Source organism: Hemitrygon akajei, chromosome 24, assembly GCF_048418815.1.
Source record: "Hemitrygon akajei chromosome 24, sHemAka1.3, whole genome shotgun sequence".
Classification (NCBI taxonomy): domain Eukaryota; kingdom Metazoa; phylum Chordata; class Chondrichthyes; order Myliobatiformes; family Dasyatidae; genus Hemitrygon; species Hemitrygon akajei.
The window spans coordinates 34,121,773-34,143,000 of record NC_133147.1 but is presented as its reverse complement, the minus strand read 5'-3'; the positions used below and the strand labels follow the sequence as shown (position 1 = coordinate 34,143,000).

Below are 21,228 nucleotides of genomic sequence, written 5' to 3'. Positions count from 1 at the left end.
ATGAGTGTCATTGTTATTACTAATGGAGAAGGTGCACAGGAAGCTGAAACATCTGAAGACCATAAGGTTTCAGAGCAGAATTAGGCCATTTAGCCTGTAGAGTCTGCCCCACCATTTTATCATGGCTGATCTATTCCCTCAGCCCTATTTTCGTACCTTCCTCCATAAATCTTCATGTCTGACTAATCAAAAATCTATCAGCATCTGCCTTAAATATAACCAATGACCGCCTCCACAGCTGACTGTGGCAATGAATACCACAGATTCACCACTGTTTGGCTAAAGCAATTCCTCTTCATCTCTGCTCTAAAAGGAAATCCCTCTATTCTGAGGCTGTGCCCTCTGGTCCTAGACTCCCCCACCATAGGAGTCCTCCTCTCCACATCCACCCTATTGAGGCCTTTCAACATTCAATGAGATCCACCCTCATTTTCTGAATTCCAGTGAGTAACAGCCCAGAACTATCAATCGATTCTCATATGGTTACCCTTTCATTCCTAGAATCATTCTTATGAATCTCCTCTGGGCCCTCTCCAATGCCAGCATATCCTTTCTTAGATAAGGGCTCAAATCTGCTCACAATACTCCAAGTGAGGCCTTAATAGTGCCTTATAAAGCCTCAACATTACATCCTTGCTTTTATATTCTAGCCTCTCGAAGTGAATGCCAACTTTGAAGTAAATGCTAGCTTTAAGCTCCTTGGCATTCACATCACTGAGGACCTCGCGTGGTCTGGACATGCTAGCTGTGTGGTGAAAAAAGCACAACATCGCCTTTTTCACTTCAGACGGTTGAGGAAGCTTGGTATGGGTCCCCAAATCCTAAGAATTCTCTACAGGGGCACAACTGACAGCATTCTGATTGGCTGCATCACTGCCTGGTATGGGAACTGTACCTCCCTTAATCGCAGGATTCTGCAGAGAGTGGTGCCGACAGCCCAGCGCATCTGTAGTTGTGAACTTCCCATGATTCAGGACATTTACAAAGACAGGTGTGAGAAAAGGGCCTGAAGGATCATCGGGGACCCGAGTCACCCCAACCACAAACTGTTCCAGCTGCTACTATCTGGGAAACTGTACTGCAGCATAAAAGCCAGGACCAATAGCTTCTTCCACCAGGCCATCAGACTGATTAACTCACGTCTATTTGAGTGTATTTCTATGTTATATTGACTGTTCTATTTATTATAAATTACTATGATTGCACATTGCATATCTAAAAGGAGAAGTAACGTAGATTTTTACTCCTCATGTATGTGAAGGATGTAAGAAATAAATTCAATACATTGCATTTGCCTTCCTCACCACCAACTCAACCTACAAATTAACCTTTAGGGAATCCTGTATGTGGACTCTTAAGTCCCTTTGAATGTCCTCTCCATTTAGAAGATAGTCAATGCTTTTATTTCTTCCACTTCTTTGCCCATTCTCCCAATCTGTCTCAACTCTTCTCCCTGCTTCCTCACCACTACCTGCCCCTCCACCTATCTGGTCCAGATGATCAGTCACTGGATGGACTACACCCCAGGTTTCTGAAGGAGGTAGCTGAAGAGATTGTGGAGGCATTAGTCATGATCTTTCAAGAATCACTAGATTCTGGAATGTTTCCTGACAACTGGAAAATTGTAAATGTCACGCCACTCTCTAAGAAAGGAGGGAGGCAGAAGAAAGGAAGCTATAGGCCAGTAAGCCTGACTTCAGTTATTGGAAAGACGTCAGAGTCTATTATTAGAGATGAGATTGCGGGGTACTTGGAGGCAAATGATAAAAAAGGCAAAAGTCAGTATGGTTTTCTTTAGGGGAAATCTTGCCTGACGAATCTGTTGGAATTCTTTGGGGAAATAACAGGCAGGATAGACAAAGGAGAGTCAGTGAATGTTGTTTACTTGAGTTTTCAGAAGGCATTCGACAAGGTGTTGCACATGAGGCTGCTTAACAAGATATAAGCCTGTGGTACTACAGGAAAAATTCTAACATGGATAGGAGTTTGGCTGACTGGCAGGGGGCACAGAGTGGGAATAAAGGGAGCCTTTTCTGGTTGGCTGCTGGTGACTAGTGGTGCTCTGAAGTGGTTGGTGTTGGGACCGCTTCTTTTCATGTTGTATGCCAATAATTTGGATGACGAATGGATGGTTTTGTGGCCACATTTCCATATGATACACAAATAAATGGAGGGGCAGATAGTGTTGAAGAAGCAGGGAGGCTACAGAAGGACAGACTGATTAGGAGAATGGGCAAAGAAATGACAGGTGGAAAGAATCGGGAAGTGGTATAAGAAATAAAAGCATAGACCTTTTTCTAAGTGGAGAGGAAACTCAAATATCTGAGGTGCAGAGGATTTGGGAGTCTTCGTGCAAGATTCCATAAAGGTAAATATGCAGGATGAGTAGCAAGACAAATGCAATGTTAGCATTCATTTCAAAAGGACTAGAATACAAGAGCATGATGTAATGCTGAGGCTTTATAACACATTGGTCAGATTGCACTTGGACTATCGTGAGCAGTTTTGGGCCCCTCATCTAAGAAAAGATGTGCTGGCATTGAAGAGGGTTCAGAGGAGGTTCATGGCCTCAGAACTGAGGGACATCCATTTATAACAGAGATGAGCAAAAATGTCTTCAGTAAGAGGGTGGTGAATCTGTGGGATTCATTGCCACAGACAGCTGTGCAAGCCAAGTCATTGGGTACATATAAGGCATGAGTAGATAGGTTCTTGATTAATCAGGGAGTCAAAGGTTACTGGAGAAGTCAGGACAATGGGGTTGAAAGGGAAAATAGATCAGTCATGATGAAATAGTGGAGCAGACTTGATGGGCTAAATGGCCTAATTTTGCTCCAATGCCTTATGGTCTTAAAATGCAGGAGGGACTCACCAGGTCAGGCATCATCTACAGAGGGGAATAAACAGTCAACATTTCAACACAAGACCCTTCATCAGGATCCTTCATATCCTAGTTTCCTACTTCATTCCCTCATCCTCCACCTACCCACCTTTCCCCTCAGCTGGCCTCACCTATCACCGAGAGACAGAAGATTATAGATTAACTTTAGTTGTCACATCAACATTGAAATACAGGTGCAAATCAAATTGTGCTGGGAGCAGCCCACAAGTATTGCCACGCACCAAAGTAGCATGCCCACAACTCACTAGCCCTAAGCATATGCCCTTTGGAGTATGGAAGCAAACCCACCCGATCACAGACAGGGAGTGGACGAGTGGCAGCAGTGGGAATAGAACCCAGATCTGACATCTGAACCTATAAAATGTTGTGCTAACCGCTATGTTACTGTGCTGTCCAAATCCTCTCGTTTATGCCCCTTGCCCTCCTTCTCCTCTTATTCTGGCTTCTGCCCCGTCCTTCCCAGTCCTTATGAAGGGTCTCTACCCGAAACGCCAACTGCTTATTCCCATCCCTAGATGCTGTGTGGCCTGCTGAGTTCCTCCAGCGTTCCATGTGTGTTTTCATTGGGCTGGATTCAAGCACCTGCACCCTGACATCTCAACCCTCAGCTTACACCTCCAGGCACTTCCCAAAGCTTGAAAGTAGAATATTTTAGTTCAGTAGCACTTCTCTCTTCATGCACAACACATGACCAGCTGACGTGTCCCAGCTTCCCTTTTACATTGAGAAGAGGGAACCAACTAATTTTATTGTGCAGAGAACATTCAATTCAATGATTTGAAACAGTCATAGAATTGTACAGCAAGGAAACAGGCCCTTTAGCCCGACATCCCTGCTGACTGTGTTGATCAACAAGCTGGTCCCATCTACCCATTACCCTCAAAACCTCTCCTATCCATTTACTCATCAATGCTGCTCATATGCCTGCCAACTATTGCTTCAGGCAGCTCATTCTAAATGTGCAGCACCCATGCTGCCTTTGATGTCCCTCTTAAATCTTTCAATTCTGACCTTAAACCTGTATTCTCTTGTTTTAATCCTCGCCCCAGGAAAAAGACCCTATGTTCCTCGTGATCTTATGCACGTTTGTCCGGTCACCTCTCAAACTCCAATGTTCCAGGGAATAAAATCCCTGTCTACAGGGATCTACAGTATATTTAGATTTTCAAAAGGCTTTTGACAAGGTCCCACACAGGAGATTAGTGTGCAAACTTAAAGCACACGGTATTGGGTGTATGATATTGATGTGGATAGAGAATTGGTTGACAGAAAGGAAACAAAGTGTGAGAGTAAATGGGACCTGTTCAGAATGGCAGGCAGTGACTAGTGGGGTAATGCAAGGCTCAGTGCTGGGACCCCAGTTGTTTACAATATATATTAATGATTTAGATAAGAGAATTAAATACAGCATCTCCAAGTTTGCGGATGACACGAAGCTGGGCGGCGTTGTTAGCTGTGAGGAGGATGCTAAGAGGATGCAGGGTGACTTGGATAGGTTAGGTGAGTGGGCAAATTCATGGCAGATGCAATTTAATGTGGATAAATGTGAGGTTATCCACTTTGGTTGCAAGAACAGGAAAATAGATTATTATCTGAATGGTGGCCGATTAGAAAAAGGGGAGGTGCAACGAGACCTGGGTGTCATTGTACACCAGTCATTGAAGGTGGGCATGCAGGTACAGCAGGCGGTGAAAAAGGCAAATGGTAGGTCGGCATTCATAGCAAAAGGATTTGAGTACAGGAGCAGGGAGGTTCTACTGCAGTTGTACAAGGCCTTGGTGAGACTGCACCTAGAGTATTGTGTGCAGTTTTGGTCCCCTAATCTGAGGAAAGACATTCTTGCCATAGAAGGAGTACAAAGAAGGTTCACCAGATTGATTCCTGGGATGGCAGGACTTTCATATGAGGAAAGACTGGATTGACTAGGCTTATACTCACTGGAATTTAGAAGATTGAGGGGGATCTTATTGAAACGTATAAAATTCTAAAGGGATTGGACGGGCTAGATGCAGGAAGATTGTTTCCAATGTTGGAGAAGTCCAGAACAAGGGGTCACAGTTTAAGGATAAAGGGGAAACCTTTTAGGACCGAGATGAGGAAAAACTTCTTCACACAGAGAGTGGTGAATCTGTGGAATTCTCTGCCACAGGAAACAGTTGAGGCCAGTTCATTGGCTATATTTAAGAGGAAGTTAGATATGGCCCTTGTGGCTGAAGGGATCAGGGGGTATGGAGAGAAAGCAGGTACAGGGTTCTGAGTTGGATGATCAGCCATGATCATATTAAATGACAGTGCAGGCTCGAAGAGCCGAATGGCCCACTGCTGCACCTACTTTCTATGTTTCTATGTTTCTACACAAAGTTCAAACTACATTTACTATCGAAGTATGTATACATCATTCAACCTCGAGATTCATCTCCGACCAGGCAGCCACAAAACAAAAAACCCAAAAAACCCATTTAAAAAAATGACAAACACCCAGTGAGGGGAGGGAGAGGGAGAGGAGGATGGGGAAAAGAGGAGAGGGGGAGGGGCAGAGAGAGAGGGAGAGGGAAAAGGGGTGAGGGGGAGGGGATGGGAATGGGGAAAGGGACTGGGAAAGAGCGGGAGAAGGGTGGGGAGAGGGAGCGGGTGGGGGAGAGGGAGAGGGAAATTGTGTAAACAATAAAAGCAAACAGCATCTAGAATGAAAGTGAATCGTCAGGCATGAAGCCCGGAGGAGCCAGAGCAGCTTTCCTTGAATCTTAAGCCCCTGAGTCCAGATAACATCCTGCGTAAATCTTTCCTGGTCCCTTTCTGGTTCAATAACAGCCTTCCCATAACAAGTCAACAGAAACTGCAAACAATGTCTGAGCGTAGACTTCTCAGGGAGAAGCCTGGCACACATCGGCTGGTCATGTGGTGTGCACAAATGGAGAAGTGCTACTGAACGAAGATGTCAAGCCGGAACTCTCCTCAGAGAGGGTTGAGGAGGGCAGAGAGATCCTGTGGGATATTCGAAGTGGATGATATTTGGAAGCTGAGGATAAATTAGTTTAATATTGTCAGGTGTACCAAGGTCCAGTGAAGTGCACACTGTTCCCATAGATCAATTCAATCCACAGTACAAGGTAGTACAAGGGAAAACAACAACAGGATGCAGAATAAAGTATTACAGTTACCGGTAAAGTGCAGTACAAGTAGACAATTAAGTGCAAGGTTTATGATGAAGTTGATTGTGAGGTCAAGAGTCTACATTATTGTACTAGGGGATTGTTCAATAGTGTTATAATAATGGAATAGAAGCTGTCCTTGAGCCTGCTGGTACATACTTTCAGGGCCGATGGGAGAAGGGAGAATGTCTGGGGTGGATGGGATCTTTGAAGGGGTTGCGAGAACCTTGCTCCTGCCCTTAATAGTAATAACAGAATGCACTGCAATGGTTACAGAGAAAGAGCAGTGCAGGCAGATTGTAAGGTGCAAGATCATAGAAGGGAACTTGCAAATTTCTGGTGAAGACCAATATGACTGGCTGCATCACCGAGGCTCCAATGCACAGGATCGCAAGAGGGTGCACAGAGATGTAGACTCAGCCATCTCCATCATGAGCACAACCCTCCCAGCTATCGAGGGCATCTCTGAGAGATATTACACACAAAATGCTGGAGGAACTCAGCAGGTCAGGTAGTGCCTCTGGAAATTAATAAACAATGGACATCTCGGGCCGACACCCTTCTTCAGGACTGTAAAGAGGGAAGATGCCGGAATAAAATGGTGGTGGGGGGAGGCAGAGGGGAATAGTTAGAAGGTGATAGGTGAAGCCAAGTGGGTGGGAAAGGTGACTATCTGGAGAGCAAGGAATCTGATAGGGGAGGAGAGTGGACTATAGAAGAAGGAGGGGCACTAGTGGGTGGTGATAGGCAGGTGAGATAAGGTAAGAGGACAAAGTGGGGAATAGAAGAAGAGGGAAAGCAGAGGGAGAAGTTTTTTACCAGGAAAAATTGATGTTTATGCCATCAGGTTGGAGGCTACCCAGACAGAACATATAGTTTTGCTCCTCCACTCTGAGAGCGGCTTCATCATGGCTCAAGAGGGGGCCATTAACTAATGTCAGAACAAGAATAGGAGTCGGAATTAAAGGTGGTTGGTGACCGGAAAATTTCCGCTTTTGGTGGATGGAAACGAGGTGCTCCTTCAATTTACAGCAGGTCTTGCCAGTGAGGAGCAGGCCACATTGGGAGCACCTGATACAATAGACAACCCCAGCAGATTTGCAGGTGAAGTGTTGTTTCACCTGGAAAGACTGTTTGGAGCCCTGAATGGAAGTGAGGGAGGGGTTGAATGAGCAAGTGGAGTACTAGGGATTCAGGGATAAGTGCCAGGTGGGAGATTAAGTAAGGACAGATGAATGGACAAGGGAATCACATAGGGAGCGATTCTTGTGGAAGCAGAGAATGGGGTGGGAGGTAATGATGTATTTGGTGGTAGGATCCCTTTGGAGATGGTGAAGTTGTGGAGAATGATGTGTTGGATACGAAGGCTCGATGGGTAGTATGTTAGGACAAGAGGAATTCTATCTGGTAGGAAAATGTGGTGAGCGTGGCTGTTCAGGAAATGGAGGAGACGCGAGTAAGGGCAATATCAATGGTGGAGGAAGGGAAACCCTGTTCTTTGAGGGCAGGATGGAAGTTGGTGAGAAGTTGATGAGTGTGGGTTCATGAAGGAACACCAAAGCAGTTGTCAACGTAGTGAAGAAAGAGTTGGGGAGCTTTACCTTCAAGAGGTGGCATTCATCCCTAAGGGCCCTCACAATCTGGGACAAGCCCTTTTCTTATTACTACAATTGACGAGTAGATACAGGAGCCTGAAGTCACACACTCAGAGATTTAGGAACATCTTCTTCCCATCTGCTATTAGATTTCTAAACAATCCATGAACTAATGAACACTACCTCGTTATTCATTTCTTTATCACTACATATTTATTTTGTGATTTATGAACACAAGAGATGCTGCTGATGCTGGAAGTCTTCAGCCACTGAGACAAAATGCTGGAGAAACTCAGCAGGACAGACAACAACTTATGGAGGGGAATTAACAGTGGACAGACCTGATGAAGGGTCTTGGCCCAAAACATTGACTGTCCACAGAACCTGCCTGACTCGTCAAGTTCCTCCAGCATTTTGAGTGTGTTGCTCTAAAGTGAAGAGCATCCTTTATACCTTCATTTGTAAACTTTTTGTGTATGTTGTTCCAGATTTCCAGCATCTGCAGAATCTATTGAGAGTGTTGCACTGTGAGGAAAGAGTTAAATCTGATTGCTCCTTGTTACATGCTGAAATAAAATAGAAGCTTGAAATACAAAATGTTGTCACTTTGCTTGTTCCCAACCTCATTGACCAATGTTTGGTCTCTATTTTCAATGCACATCGTTAAGATTAGATACTGGTGAAGAATGTTTTCCCCTTTACACATCTGCTGTCTCTATTTCTAATCTGTGAGTCTAGACCGAAGATCGTAAGAGATATAAAGGGGTCCTGAAGGAGCAAACTCTCTGTGCGAGGGAATCTTATTTCAAGCTGGTCACAACCAGTGCTAGTGCCAAGACAGGGAGACAGACAGAGAGAGAGAGAGAAAAAGACAGAAAGAGATAGAGAGAGAGAGCAGTGTGAAATGTTGTTGGATCCCCGTCAATGTATATATCAGCTGATTAAGTACTATTTTGTGTTTTGTACTACTACCTCATTAATCATTCATCTTTCTTTTTGTATTGTAATCTTTATATAATCATAATAAAGTGATTTTTGGACTTAACACGAACAAACGCCCCTTGCTGAATCAGAAAAGAACATAGAATGGATTTTTAAATATTCTTTTTACATTAATAACAAGTGTTAGGAACCGGGAAAGCTCGGGAGGGACCAGGAAGGGAGGGCCTGTCAGTGGTAGCAGAGTAGGGCTACAGACCTTGTCCTGTTCTTGAGGCAGGAACTCGAACTTGTTGGGCAGGCAGAAGGCATTGTGGCTGCTGTCCATGATCTTGGTCTTGTCACCCTGCGGATCCAGGCTGCCAATAGCGGTGTCGATAATATCCAGGCCCTGGCGCCAGGAGCTCTCCACGTGGGACTCCGCTGACAGGAACATCCTCAGTGTGTGGGCCAGAGACGTATGGAATCCCAAGTTCCAACACTGTGTCCACAAGAAGGCTGGGTCAGTGTCAGCTGTGGAGCAGAGTGTCCCATGGTACCCAGCCCATGCTCCCATGTGTGAGACCTGTGTGTGTGTGTGTGTGTGTGTGTGTGTGTGTGTGTGTGTGTGTGTGTGTGTGTGTGTGTGTGTGTGTGTGTGTGTGTGTGTGTGTGTGTGTGTGTGTGTGTGTGTGTGTGTGTGCGCGCGCGCGCGCGATGTATAAACATATGCGTGTCCGTCCCAGTGTATGACACTGTAGAGCAGGGTACTGTACCCTGGAAGAGGAGGAGGACACTGTCCTGGCTGGGGAACCCCCAATGAAAAAGAACCCCTCCCAGCCCCAGAACCCTTCAGACAGCGGAGATGAGCACCTACGTCAATAAGCTGGGAGATGTTGCGGGTGAAGTACGCAGTCAGCATGGCATTGGCTCCTGATAGGTTCAGCAGGTACTCATTCCGAGCTTTCGTGCTCTTGTGATCACCCTCCATGAAACGCTCCTGCCACTGTGGGGAGAGGTGGAAAGGACATCAGCTTCCCCTCGTAGATCCCAGTACACCCCTACGCACCAATTAGCATGTATACCAAATTCCCACAGTCTCCCCCCAACCCCATCACCCACAAACAGCCAGCCCTCCCTATATCATCTTTACACCATCCCAGTCTGCGAGTGTGTGATGGGACGGTGCAGAGGGAGCTTCACTCTGCATCTGACCCCGGGAGTGTGTGATGGGACGGTGTGGAGGGAGCTTCACTCTGTGTCTGACCCCGGGAGTGTGTGATGGGATGGTGTGGAGGGAGCTTCACTCTATGTCTGACCCCGGGAGTGTGTGATGGGACGGTGTGGAGGGAGCTTCACTCTGTGTCTGACCCCGGGAGTGTGTGATGGGACGGTGTGGAGGGAGCTTCACTCTGTGTCTGACCCCGGGAGTGTGTGATGGGACAGTGTAGAGGGAGCTTCACTCCATGTCTGACCCTGGAACTGTGTGATGGGATGGTGTAGAGGGAGCTTCACTCTGTATCTAACTCCAAGTGCGTGTGATGGGACGGGTGTGGAGGGAGCTTTACAATGTGTCTGACACTGGGAGTGTGTGATGAGACACTGTGGAGGGAATTTCACTCTGTGTCTGTGTTTTTGCTGATAATCAACAAAAGAACACCTCAGATTAGCCTGATGCTCAGCTCTCTCTACATTCATGACTGTTTGGCTAAGCACAGCTCAAACGGTGTCTATAAATTCGCAGATGACACCACTATTTTTGTCAAAATGTCAGATGACGAGGAGCTGTATAGAAGTGAGATAGATTGGCTGATTGCATGGTATTGCAACAACAACCGTACACTCAATGTTAGTAAGACCAAGGCCTAATTCTGATCCAGTGTCTTATGGTCTAAACTGACAAATTTCTTGTGGTACAAGTCGGTGATAATAAAGCAGATTCTGATTTGGAACCCAAGCATTACCTTCTCCTTTGTCTTCTCCAGCTTGCGGTTAACGTTCCGTTTCTCGCCCTTGCTATCGAGCCCTTGTTTCTCCTCCAGTTTCTCGATCTCCCTCAGTTTGTTCTCCGCTGCCACACACTCCTGCTGGTACACGTGGTAGGTCTTCATAGCCTGGGCAACGGTAAACAGGGAGAGACAGATCAGATTGATCGAAACATACAGTGAAATACGCTCACACGAGGAAATCTTCAGATGCTGGAAATTCAAACAACACACACAAAATGCTGGTGGAACACAGCAGGCCAGGCAGCATCTATGATGGATGCTGCCTGGCCTGCTGTGTTCCACCAGCACTTTGTGTGTGTTGAGTGAAATACACTGTTTGCATTCATGACCAGCAGAACCTCAGCACAGCATGAGAGGCATCGCAACTAGATAAGGTCATAACGAGAGCTTCTGGCTCTGTTCGATTGTGTCACATTTCTTGAATCTGGTTATTATATTGGTTAACTGTTATCAGTGGAATTTATGGTCTACTTCTGCACCTATTGTCTATTATGTTATCAGTAGTTTGGTATGAGAAACCCACACTACTTTTAGTCCTTCCCTTTCCTTTGTCTCTTGCCATGCTTCTCCTTCCTCTCCTTCATTGCTCTTAATAAAACAATCATAAGCAACAAGTTCTATGCCTCATTCTTGACTTCTGAAGAGCCTTTGGATCACAAAAAAAAATCAGGATCCAACAATGCATTGGCCTTCGTAAATCAGCGCTCTGAATACAGGAGTTGGGGTGTTAAGCTGAAGCTGTACAAAAGGTGCAGAGACCAAATTTAGTGTATTGTGCACAGTTCTGGTCACCTACAGACAGGAAGATACCAGTAAGTTTGAAAGAGTGCAGAGAAAATTTACAAAGATGTTGCCGGACTTGAGGACCTGAGTTATGGAGAAAGGTTGAATAGATTAGGACTTCATTCCCTGGAACAGAGGAGACTGTTTGTTCATTAGGTGCAGTATTGTATGATGTGGCCGATCATGGTCGTTCCATGACCATGATTGTTCTTGACAAATTTTTCTACTGAAGCATGTGGGTACGAGGAGAAGTTCAGTACGAGGTACGAGGTACGAGAAGAAGATCAAGGCATGTTCAAGGCAAACTCAGGGTGCTGTCGAGGCATATTGGAGGCAAAGTTAGAAACATTTAAACATAGAAAATCTACAGCACAATACAGGCCCTTCGGCCCACAAAGCTGTGCCGAACATGTCCTTACCTTAGAAATTACCTAGGCTTACCCATAGCCCTCTATTTTTCTGAGCTCCATGTACCTGTCCAGGAGTCTCTTAAAAGACCCTATCGTATCCGCTTCCACCACCATCACTGGCAGCCCATTCCACACACTTACCACTCTCTGCGTAAAAAACCTACCCCGACTTCTCTCTGTACCTACTTCCAAGCAGCTTAAAACTGTACCCTCTTGTCAAGTCACTTTTATTGTCATTTCGACCATAACTGCTGGTACAGTATATAGTAAAAATGAGACAACGTTTTTCAGGACCATGGTGTTACATGACAGTACAAAAACTAGAATGAACTACGTTAAAAAACAACACGGAGAAAGCTACACTAGACTACAGACCTACACAGGACTGCGTAAAGTGCACAAACACAGTGCAGGCATTACAATAAATAATAAACAAGACAATAGGCACAGTAGAGGGCAGTAAGTTGGTGTCAGTCCAGGCTCTGGGTATTGAGGAATCTGATAGCTTGGGGGAAGAAACTGTTACATAGTCTGGTCGTGAGAGCCCGAATGCTTCGGAGCCTTTTCCCAGACGGCAGGAGGGAGAAGAGACTGTGCACGCCATTCCAGCCCTGGAGAAAAGCCTGACTATCCACATGATCAATGCCTCTCATCATCTTGTACACCTCTATCAGGTCACCTCTCATCCTCTGTCGATCCAAGGAGAAAAGACCGAGTTCACTCAACCTATTCTCATAAGGCATGCTCCCCAATCCAGGCACACTTCCTTGTAAATCTCCTCTGCACCCTTTCTATAGTTTCCACATCCTTCCTGTAGAGGTGACCAGAACTGAGAACAGTACTCCAAGTGGGGTCTCACCAAGGTCCTATATAGCTGCAACATTACCTCTCAGCTCTTAAACTCAATCCCATGATTGATGAAGGACAATGCACCATATACCTTCTTAACCACAGAGTCAACCTGCGCAGCAGATTTGAGTGTCCTATGGACATGGACTCCAAGATCCCTCTGATCCTCCACAGTGCCAAGAGTCTTACCATTAATACTATATTCTATCATCATATTTGATCTACTAAAATGAATCACTTCACACTTATCTGGGTTGAACTCCATCTGCCACTTCACAGCCCAGTTTTGCATCCTATTAATGTCCCACTGTAACCTTTGACAGCCCTCCACACTATCCACAACATCCCCAACATTTGCGTTATCGGCAAATTTACTAACCTATCCCTCCACTTCCTCATTCCGGTCATTTATAAAAATCACAAAGAGTAGGGTTCCCAGAATTGATTCCTGAGGCACACCACTGGTCATCAACCTCCATGCAGAATGTGACCGGTCTACAACCACTCTTTGCCTTCTGTGGGCAAGCCAGTTCTGAATCCACAAAACAATATCCCCCTGGATCCCATGCCTCCTTACTTTATCAAAAGCCTTGCATGGATTACCTTATCAAATGCCTTGCTGAAATCCATATACACTACATCTACTGCTCTTCCTTCATCAATGTGTTTAGTCACATCCTCAAAAAATTCAATCAGGCTTGTAAGACATGACCTGCCTTTCACAAAGCCACGCTGACTATTCCTAATCATATTATGCCTCTCCAAATGTTCATAAATCCTGCCTCTCAGGATCTTCTCCATCAACTTACCAACCACTGAAGTAAGACTCACTGGCGTATAATTTCCTGGGCTATCTCTACTTCCTTTCTTGAATAATGGAGCAACATCCACAACCCTTCAATCCTCTGGAACCTCTCCTGTCCCCATTGATGATGCAAAGATAATCACCAGAGGCTCAGCAATCTCCTCCCTTGCCTCACACAGTAACCTGGGGTACATCTCGTCTGGTCCCGGTGACTTATCCAACCTGATGCATTCCAAAATCTTCTCCTTCTTAATATCTACATGCTCAAGCTTTTCAGTCTGCAGTAAGTCATCCCTACAATCACTAAGAACCTTTTCCATAGTGAATACTGAAGCAAGGTACTCATTAAGTACCTGTGCTATCTCCTCCGGTTCCATACACACTGTCACACTTTATTGGCCCTATTCTCTAACATCTTAACCTCTTGCTCTTCACATACTTGCAGAGTGCCTAGGGGTTTTCCTTAATTATGTCCGCCAAGGCCTTCTCATGGCCCCTTCTGGCTCTCCTAATTTCTTTCTTAAGCTCCTTCTTGTTAGCCTTATAATCTTTTAGATCTCTATCATTACCTAGTTTTTTGAACCTTTCGTAAGCTCTTCGTTTCTTGTTGACCAGATTTGCAACAGCCTTTGTACACCACATTTCCTATACCCTACCATCCTTGCCCTGTCTCATTGGAACGTACCTGTGCAGAACTCCACACAAATATCCCCTGAGCATTTGCCACATTTCTTCCATACATTTCCCTGAGGACATCTGTTTCTAATTTAAGCTTCCAAGTTCCTGCCTGATCGCCTCATAATTCCCCTTACTCCAATTAAACACTTTCCTATCTTGACAGAATCAGAAACATAGAAAATAGGTGCAGGAGTAGGCCATTTGGCCCTTCGAGCCTGCACCACCATTCAGTATGATCATGGCTGATCATCCAACTCAGAACCCTGTACCTGTTTTCTCTCCATACCCACTGATTCCTTTAGCCACAAGGGCCGTATCTAACTCCCTCTTAAATATAGCCAATGAACCGGCCCCAACTGTTTCCTTTGGCAGAGAATTCCACAGATTCACCACTCTCTGTGTGAAGAAGTTTTTCCTCATCTCGGTCCTAAAAGGCTTCCCCTTTATCCTTAAACTGTGACCCCTCGTTCTGGACTTCCCCAACATCGGAAACGATCTTCCTGCATCTAGCCTGTCCAATCCCTTTAGAATTTTATACGTCAGAATTTTATAGAATCAGAGGCAGAATCAAGTTTATTATCACCTGCATGTGACGTGAAATTTGTTAACTTAGCAACAGCAGTTCAATGCAATACATAATTCAGCAGAGAGAGAAAAAAATTACAGTAATAAATAAAACAATAAACAAGTAATTCAGTTATGTATATTGAATAGATTTAAAAAACTGCAAAAACAGAAATACTGCATATTAAAAAAAAAGTGAGGTAGTGTCCAAAGCTTCAATGTCTACTTAGGAATCGGACGGCAGAGGGGAAGAAGCTGTTCCTGAATTGCTAAAAGTGTGCCTTCAGGCTTCTGTATCTCCTACCTGATGGTAACAGTTAGAAAAGGGCATGCCCTGGGTGCTGCAGGTCCTTTATAATGGACACCGACTTTCTGAGACACCGCTCCCTCAAGATGTCCTGGGTACTTTGTAGGCTAGCGCCCAAGATGGAGCTGACTAGATTTACAACTTCCTGCAGCTTCTTTCAGTCCTGTGCCCCTCCATACCAGACAGTGATGCAGCCTGTCAGAATGCTCTCCAAGGTACAACTATAGCGTATTTGAGTGTATTTGTTGACATGCCAAATCTCTTCAAACTCCTAATGAAGTATAGCTGCTGTCTTGCCTTCTTTATAACTGCATCGATATGTTGTAACCAGGTTAGATTCTCAGAGATCTTGACACCGAGGAACTTGAAGTTGCTCACTCTCTCCACTTCTGATCCCTCTATGAGGATTGGTATGTGTTCCTTCGTCTCACCCTTCGTGAAGTCCACAATCAGCTCTTTCGTCTTACTGACGTTGACGTTGCTCTAGCAACAACCTATCCCTCTTCTATGCTATGGTAAAGGAGATAGAATTGTGATCACTATCTCCAAAATGCTCTCCCACTGAGAGATCTGACACCTGACTAGGTTCCTTTCCCAATACAAGATCAAGTGCAGCCTCTCCTCTTGTAGGCTTATCAACATATTGTGTCAAGAAACCTTCCTGAACACACCTAACAAACTTCACTCCATCCAAACCTCTCATACTAGGATATGCTAATCGATATTTGGGAAATTAAAATCTCCCACCACAACAACCCTGTTATTATTACACCTTTCTAGAATCTGTCTCCCTATCTGCTCCTCAATGTCCCTGTTACTATTGGGTGGTCTATAAAAAACACCCAGTAGAGTTATTGACCCCTTCTTGTTCCTAACTTCCATCCAGAGAGACTCCGTTGACAATCTCTCCATGTCTTCCTCCTTTTTTGCAGCCGTGACACTATCTCTGATCAACAGTGCTAAACCCCAGTTCTTTTGCCTCCCTCCCTTGTCCTTTCTAAAACATCTAAAATCTGGTACTTGAAGTAACCATTCCTGCCCCTGAGCCATCAAAGTCTCTGTAATGGCCACAACTTCATAGCTCCAAGTACTGATCCACACTCTAAGCTCATCCGGTTTATTCATAATTCCTCTTGCATTAAAACAGACACATCTCAAACCATCAGTCTGAGCGCATCCCTTCTCTATCACCCGCCTATCCTCCCTCTCCCACTGTCTCCAAGTTTTCTCTATTTGCAAGCCAACTGCCTCTTCCTCTATCACCTCAGTTTGGTTCCCACCTCCCAGCAATTCTAGTTTAAACTCTCCCTAATAGCCTTAGCAAACCTCCCTGCCAAGCTGTCGGTCCCCCGGGATTCAAGTTCAACCCGTCCTTTTTGTACAGGTCACTCCTGCCCCAAAAGAAGTCCCAATGATCCAGAAATCTGAATCCCTGCCCTCTGCTCCAATCCCTCAGCCACGCATTTATCCTTCACGCCACTCTATTCCTATAGTCACTGTCACGTGGCACAGGCAGTAATCCCGAGATGACTACCTTTTTGGTCCTGCTTCTCAACTTCCTTCCTAACTCCCTGTAGTCTGCTTTCAGGACCTCCCCCTTTTCCTGCCTATGTTGTTGGTACCAATATGTAACATGACCTCTGACTGTTCTCCTTCCCACTTCAGGATATTGTGGATGCAATCAGAAACATCCCGGACCCTGGCACCTGGGAGGCAAACTACCATCTGTAATTCTTTCCTGCATCCACAGAATCACCTGTCTGACCCCCTAACGATAAGAGTCCCCTATCACTGCTGCCTTCCTCTTCCTTTCCCTACCCTTCTGAGCCACAGGGCCAGAAGGCACAGGCACTGTTGCTTCCCCCAGGTAGGCCGCCCCCCCCCAACAGTACTCATTGTCAAGGGGTACAGTCACAGGGGTGCTCCCTAACATCTGACTCCTGCCCTTCTCTCTCCTGACTGTTACCCACTTACCTGTCTCCTGAGGTCCCAGTGTGACTACCTGCCTATTGCTCCTCTCTATCACCTCCTCACTTTCCCTGACCAGATGAAGGTCATTGATCTCCAGTTCCCTAACCCGCTCTCTAAGGAGCTGCAGCTCGACACACCTGGTGCAGATGAGGTCTCCCGGACTTCCCACATCTGACACCGAGCACAGAACACTTGCCTCACACACAATCTTCCTGTCTGTATTCTACACATGCAACCTACCTTGCTTTGACCCACTGTCGCTTAAGCCCCGTTGAGCCAAAGCCCTCCTACTCTGTCTGCCTCTACTCTGTCTACCTCTACTCCGTCACCCGCTAAAGCTGTCTTCTTTTAAACTCTTCTTGTTGTTCTCACTGGCTGAGGTCCACACACTTGCACAGTCATACCCCAATCAAACCACTGAAGAAATAATCGTCTGCTTTTAAACTCTTCTCACCGTTCTCACTGGCTGACGTCCACGTGCTTGCTCAGTCGTGCCCCGATTGAACTGCTGAAGGAATAACCCTCAAACCGCTGAAGAAATAAGTTGGGGCGAGTGGAGCTGAGGAGAGGAAGATTCAAGGCCCGCCCACCTATACCAAGAGTGAGATTTGATTGATTCAAACGCCAGGCCAATTTGAAAAAGTTGGGTACGAATCAAAATGTGGCGGTGCAGTCCACACCCAGAGAATGTCGATGCAAAAGGGCCCAGGTCCTACTGCAAGGAATGACCCAGTGTTTGGACAATTTAAATTGAATTGAATTTCAGTTTATTGTCATTTAGAAACCATAACTGCAATGCAGTTAAAAAATGAAACAACATTCCTCCAAAATGATATCACAAAAGCACACAACAAAACAGACTACACCAGAAAATCCACATAACATTTGGCAATCCCCAAATCCAGAGTCCAGAGATGCTGCTGCATATTAATATCGCGCTACCATCTTAGCACGTTCCCCGGAAAGGAGCTCCAAACCCACCAGACAAAACAAGACTACCTAGACACACCAAGTCAAGAGACCAACTCTACCACCCAACAAACCAAAAACTAAAGCTACAAGGCCTACACAAAACCACATAGTTATAACATATAGTTACAACAGTGCAAACAATACCATAATTGATTTAAAAAAAACAGACCATGGGCACAGTAAAAATAGTCCAAAGATGTTAAAAGACTATAAGTTCCTTGCCTGGATAAATATAAATATAAATGCCTGGCAAGATGGATTGCAAAGGCAGGGTGTTGGCCTGTTCCGCTCACTGCTCCACGTTTACTCGGCTCTGCGCTGAACTGAGGGTGAGGTTGTGTGCTCCGTGTCTGAGGGCTAATATCTGGTACAATGTGCGTTCTCTGTGTTGCTGCTAAAAACGTTTACTCAGTTCGACACTGAACTGAGACTGAAGCTGAGCTTCATGTCTATGGACTCACTTTTGTTCTGAATGCTATCAGCTTACTTTTATTGTTTGCACGATTTTTTTTCTCTCTTGACTGTTTAACAATCGTTTTTTATGAGTTCTTTTAGGTTTCTTCGTTTTGTGGCTATCTGTAAGGAGATGAATCTCAAGTTTGTGTAATGTATACATACTTTGACAATAAATGTACTTTGAAGGGTCACTTATCATGCTGTAATGTATCTCTGAAGAATCTAAATAATATCTGGTACAATGTGCGTTCTCTGTGTTGCTGCTAAAAGCGAGCTTTTCATTGTACCAGGTACGTGACAATAAACTCCACTTGTCGAAGGTGGAAAATATTTAAATATTATCGCAAAAATACTCAAGGATTTTAAGATAACGTGAGATATTTTATAGATTACATTGGCTTTATGTCACAAGTACATTGAAATATACAGTGAAATGCACCGTTTGTGTCAACAATCAACACAGTCCAAGCATGTGCTGGGGGCAGCCCACAAGTGTCGCCATGCTTCCAGTGCCTACGTAGCATATCCACAACTCGCTAAACCTTTCGTAAACCATCAGTCTCTCTTTCGAACGTGGGAGGAAAGTGGAGTACCCGGATGAAACCCATGCGGTGATGGGAAGCACGCACAAACTCCTCAGACTGGAGCAGAAATTGAACCCCAGTCCTAGAGCATCAACAAAGGTTGGGAGGTGCTTGTGCAGCTGATCAGGATTCCTGCTGGACCTGACACCCTCCTTTCTCCACTACACAGCTTTTAAAGAAATCCATCAGTGAATTAGGACTGAGGCACTGTGTTGTATTTCTGTGATCCGAGTGCATTTCTAGCCAATATCAGGGGCTCCTTGCTGAAGGACGGTACTGGAGTTGGGGGACTGTGTGTGTGGGTGGGTGGGACGGAGGAAAGGGGCTTGTTTCGTTGTGGTCTGTGTTGTTCTGCTGAGCATAGCGGTCATGATATGAAGGCATCAGAATGTGTTGAGACACGTCAAAGTGCAAAGTACATTTATTATCAAAGTACATTATATAAACTTGAGATTTGTCTCCTTACAGGCAGCCACAAGGCAAAGAAACCCCAAACGAACCTTTCAAAAATAACCGTCAAACACCTAATGCACAGAGAGGAATAAAATCAGGCAAACAACAAAAGCAAGGAACTAGCACTTAGAACTGAAATTTTATGAAAGACATGAAGCCAGGCATCACTACAGCAGGAGCAGGCCACAGCCTCAGTTCAGCACATGGGGCAGCAGACAGAAACCAGCAGAACCAGGCAGAACTGGTACGTTCCTTGCCTCTGGCCCCAACACCCTGACCTTTTTGATTTGGCCTGGTGCTTAAATCATCCAAACATCGCTCCAAACTCTCAGACAGCTCTGGGGCCTGGACCCTACCACCACAATTTGGCCCGTAACTGACCTTTCAAAGTTGGCCCAGGGCTTAAATTGATCACCCATAGCCTCACTTAGCCTCTGCATTGTTAACATTGATCTTTATTAATAAAGTGTTATTAAAGGGTATTTAGTAGTTTCTTTGCTTTGTATTTTGCCGCCAATAAGTAGCTGCTGGGCATCACCAACCGGGTTGACCCCAGTACATCCTTAGTTGTGTTGGCTGTTAACACAAATGATGCATTTCGCTGGATGGTTCGATTTACATATGATAAATAAATCTGAACTTGAATTTCTTCACCTGCCTTTATGAAATTCAAGTCAAGTCAAGTCAAGTCACTTTTATTGTCATTTCAACTATAACTGCTGGTAACCCAGGCACAGATCAGGACAGATTTCCTGGCATGTTAGCGTAGCACCTCATGCAACGCTTTACAGTGCCATCTGTAAAATGGTTCGGGGTTCAATTCCTGCTGCTGTTTGTAAGGAGTTTGTACGTTCTCTCCATTACATTGTCCAAGTGATCCAGTTTCCTCTCACATTGCAAAGACATATGATTTAATTAGTAAGAGTTAGTAAGTTGTGGGCATGCAGTGTTGGTATTGGAAGCAAGGCGACATTTGCTCAGACTGTGTTGATCATTGACGAAAGTAACACATTTCACTGTTTAAAACACAGTTGGAGTGATGTATACTGTAGGCAATAAAAGAAACGCTGATGGATTAAAATGGGATTTGCACCTGTCATAAGACTGAAAGACATAGAAGCAGAATCAGACAATTCGGCCCATTGTCTGCTCTGCCATTCAAAGTTCAAAGTACATTTATTATCAAAGTATACAACCTTGAGATTTGTCTCTTCACAGGCAGCCACAAAACAAAGAAACACAAAAGAATCCATTAAGAAATGGCTGCTTTATTATCCCTCACAACCCCATTCTCCTGCCTTCTCCCTGTAACCTTTGACACCCTGACTAATCAACAACCTCCACTTTAAGTACACCCAATGACTTGGCCTCCACAGCTGTCTGTGACAATCATTTCCAGATTCACCACCATCTGGCTAAAGAAATTCCTCCTCATCGCTATTCTAAATGGACGTCCCTCTATTCTGAGGCTGTGCCCATAGTCCTAAGTTTCCCCGCAATGGTGGAAATACCCTCTCCACGTCCACTCTATTTAGGCCTTTCAATATTCAATAGGTTTCAATGAGATCTCCCCCTCATTCTTCTAAACTCCAGCGAGTACTGGCCCAGGGATTACACTGACATTGGAAGTCGGACTGTATGAAGTCCATTAATGGTCTCCTACAATTTTTTTCCTACAAATTTACTTGTATAATTTCCTGAAAGGCTTCTTTTCTCATTCTTAAGAAGATAGGAAATTGGAGAATCTCTTCTTGCTACGTCTGCAGGGGATGTGTTTCACACATTCGAACCATAGAACATAACAGCACACAACTTCTGCA

General features: G+C 45.0%; 1 protein-coding gene across 1 annotated transcript in view; it reads right to left on the bottom strand.

The window, feature by feature from the left end:
- Positions 1-21,228, bottom strand: part of LOC140715695 (rho GTPase-activating protein 4-like) — a 100,068-nt gene that overhangs the window by 47,776 nt on the left and 31,064 nt on the right. The window contains 3 exon segments of the mRNA XM_073028065.1: positions 8,848-9,069; positions 9,445-9,573; positions 10,532-10,681. Coding sequence (XP_072884166.1) covers positions 8,848-9,069; positions 9,445-9,573; positions 10,532-10,681 — 501 coding nt within the window.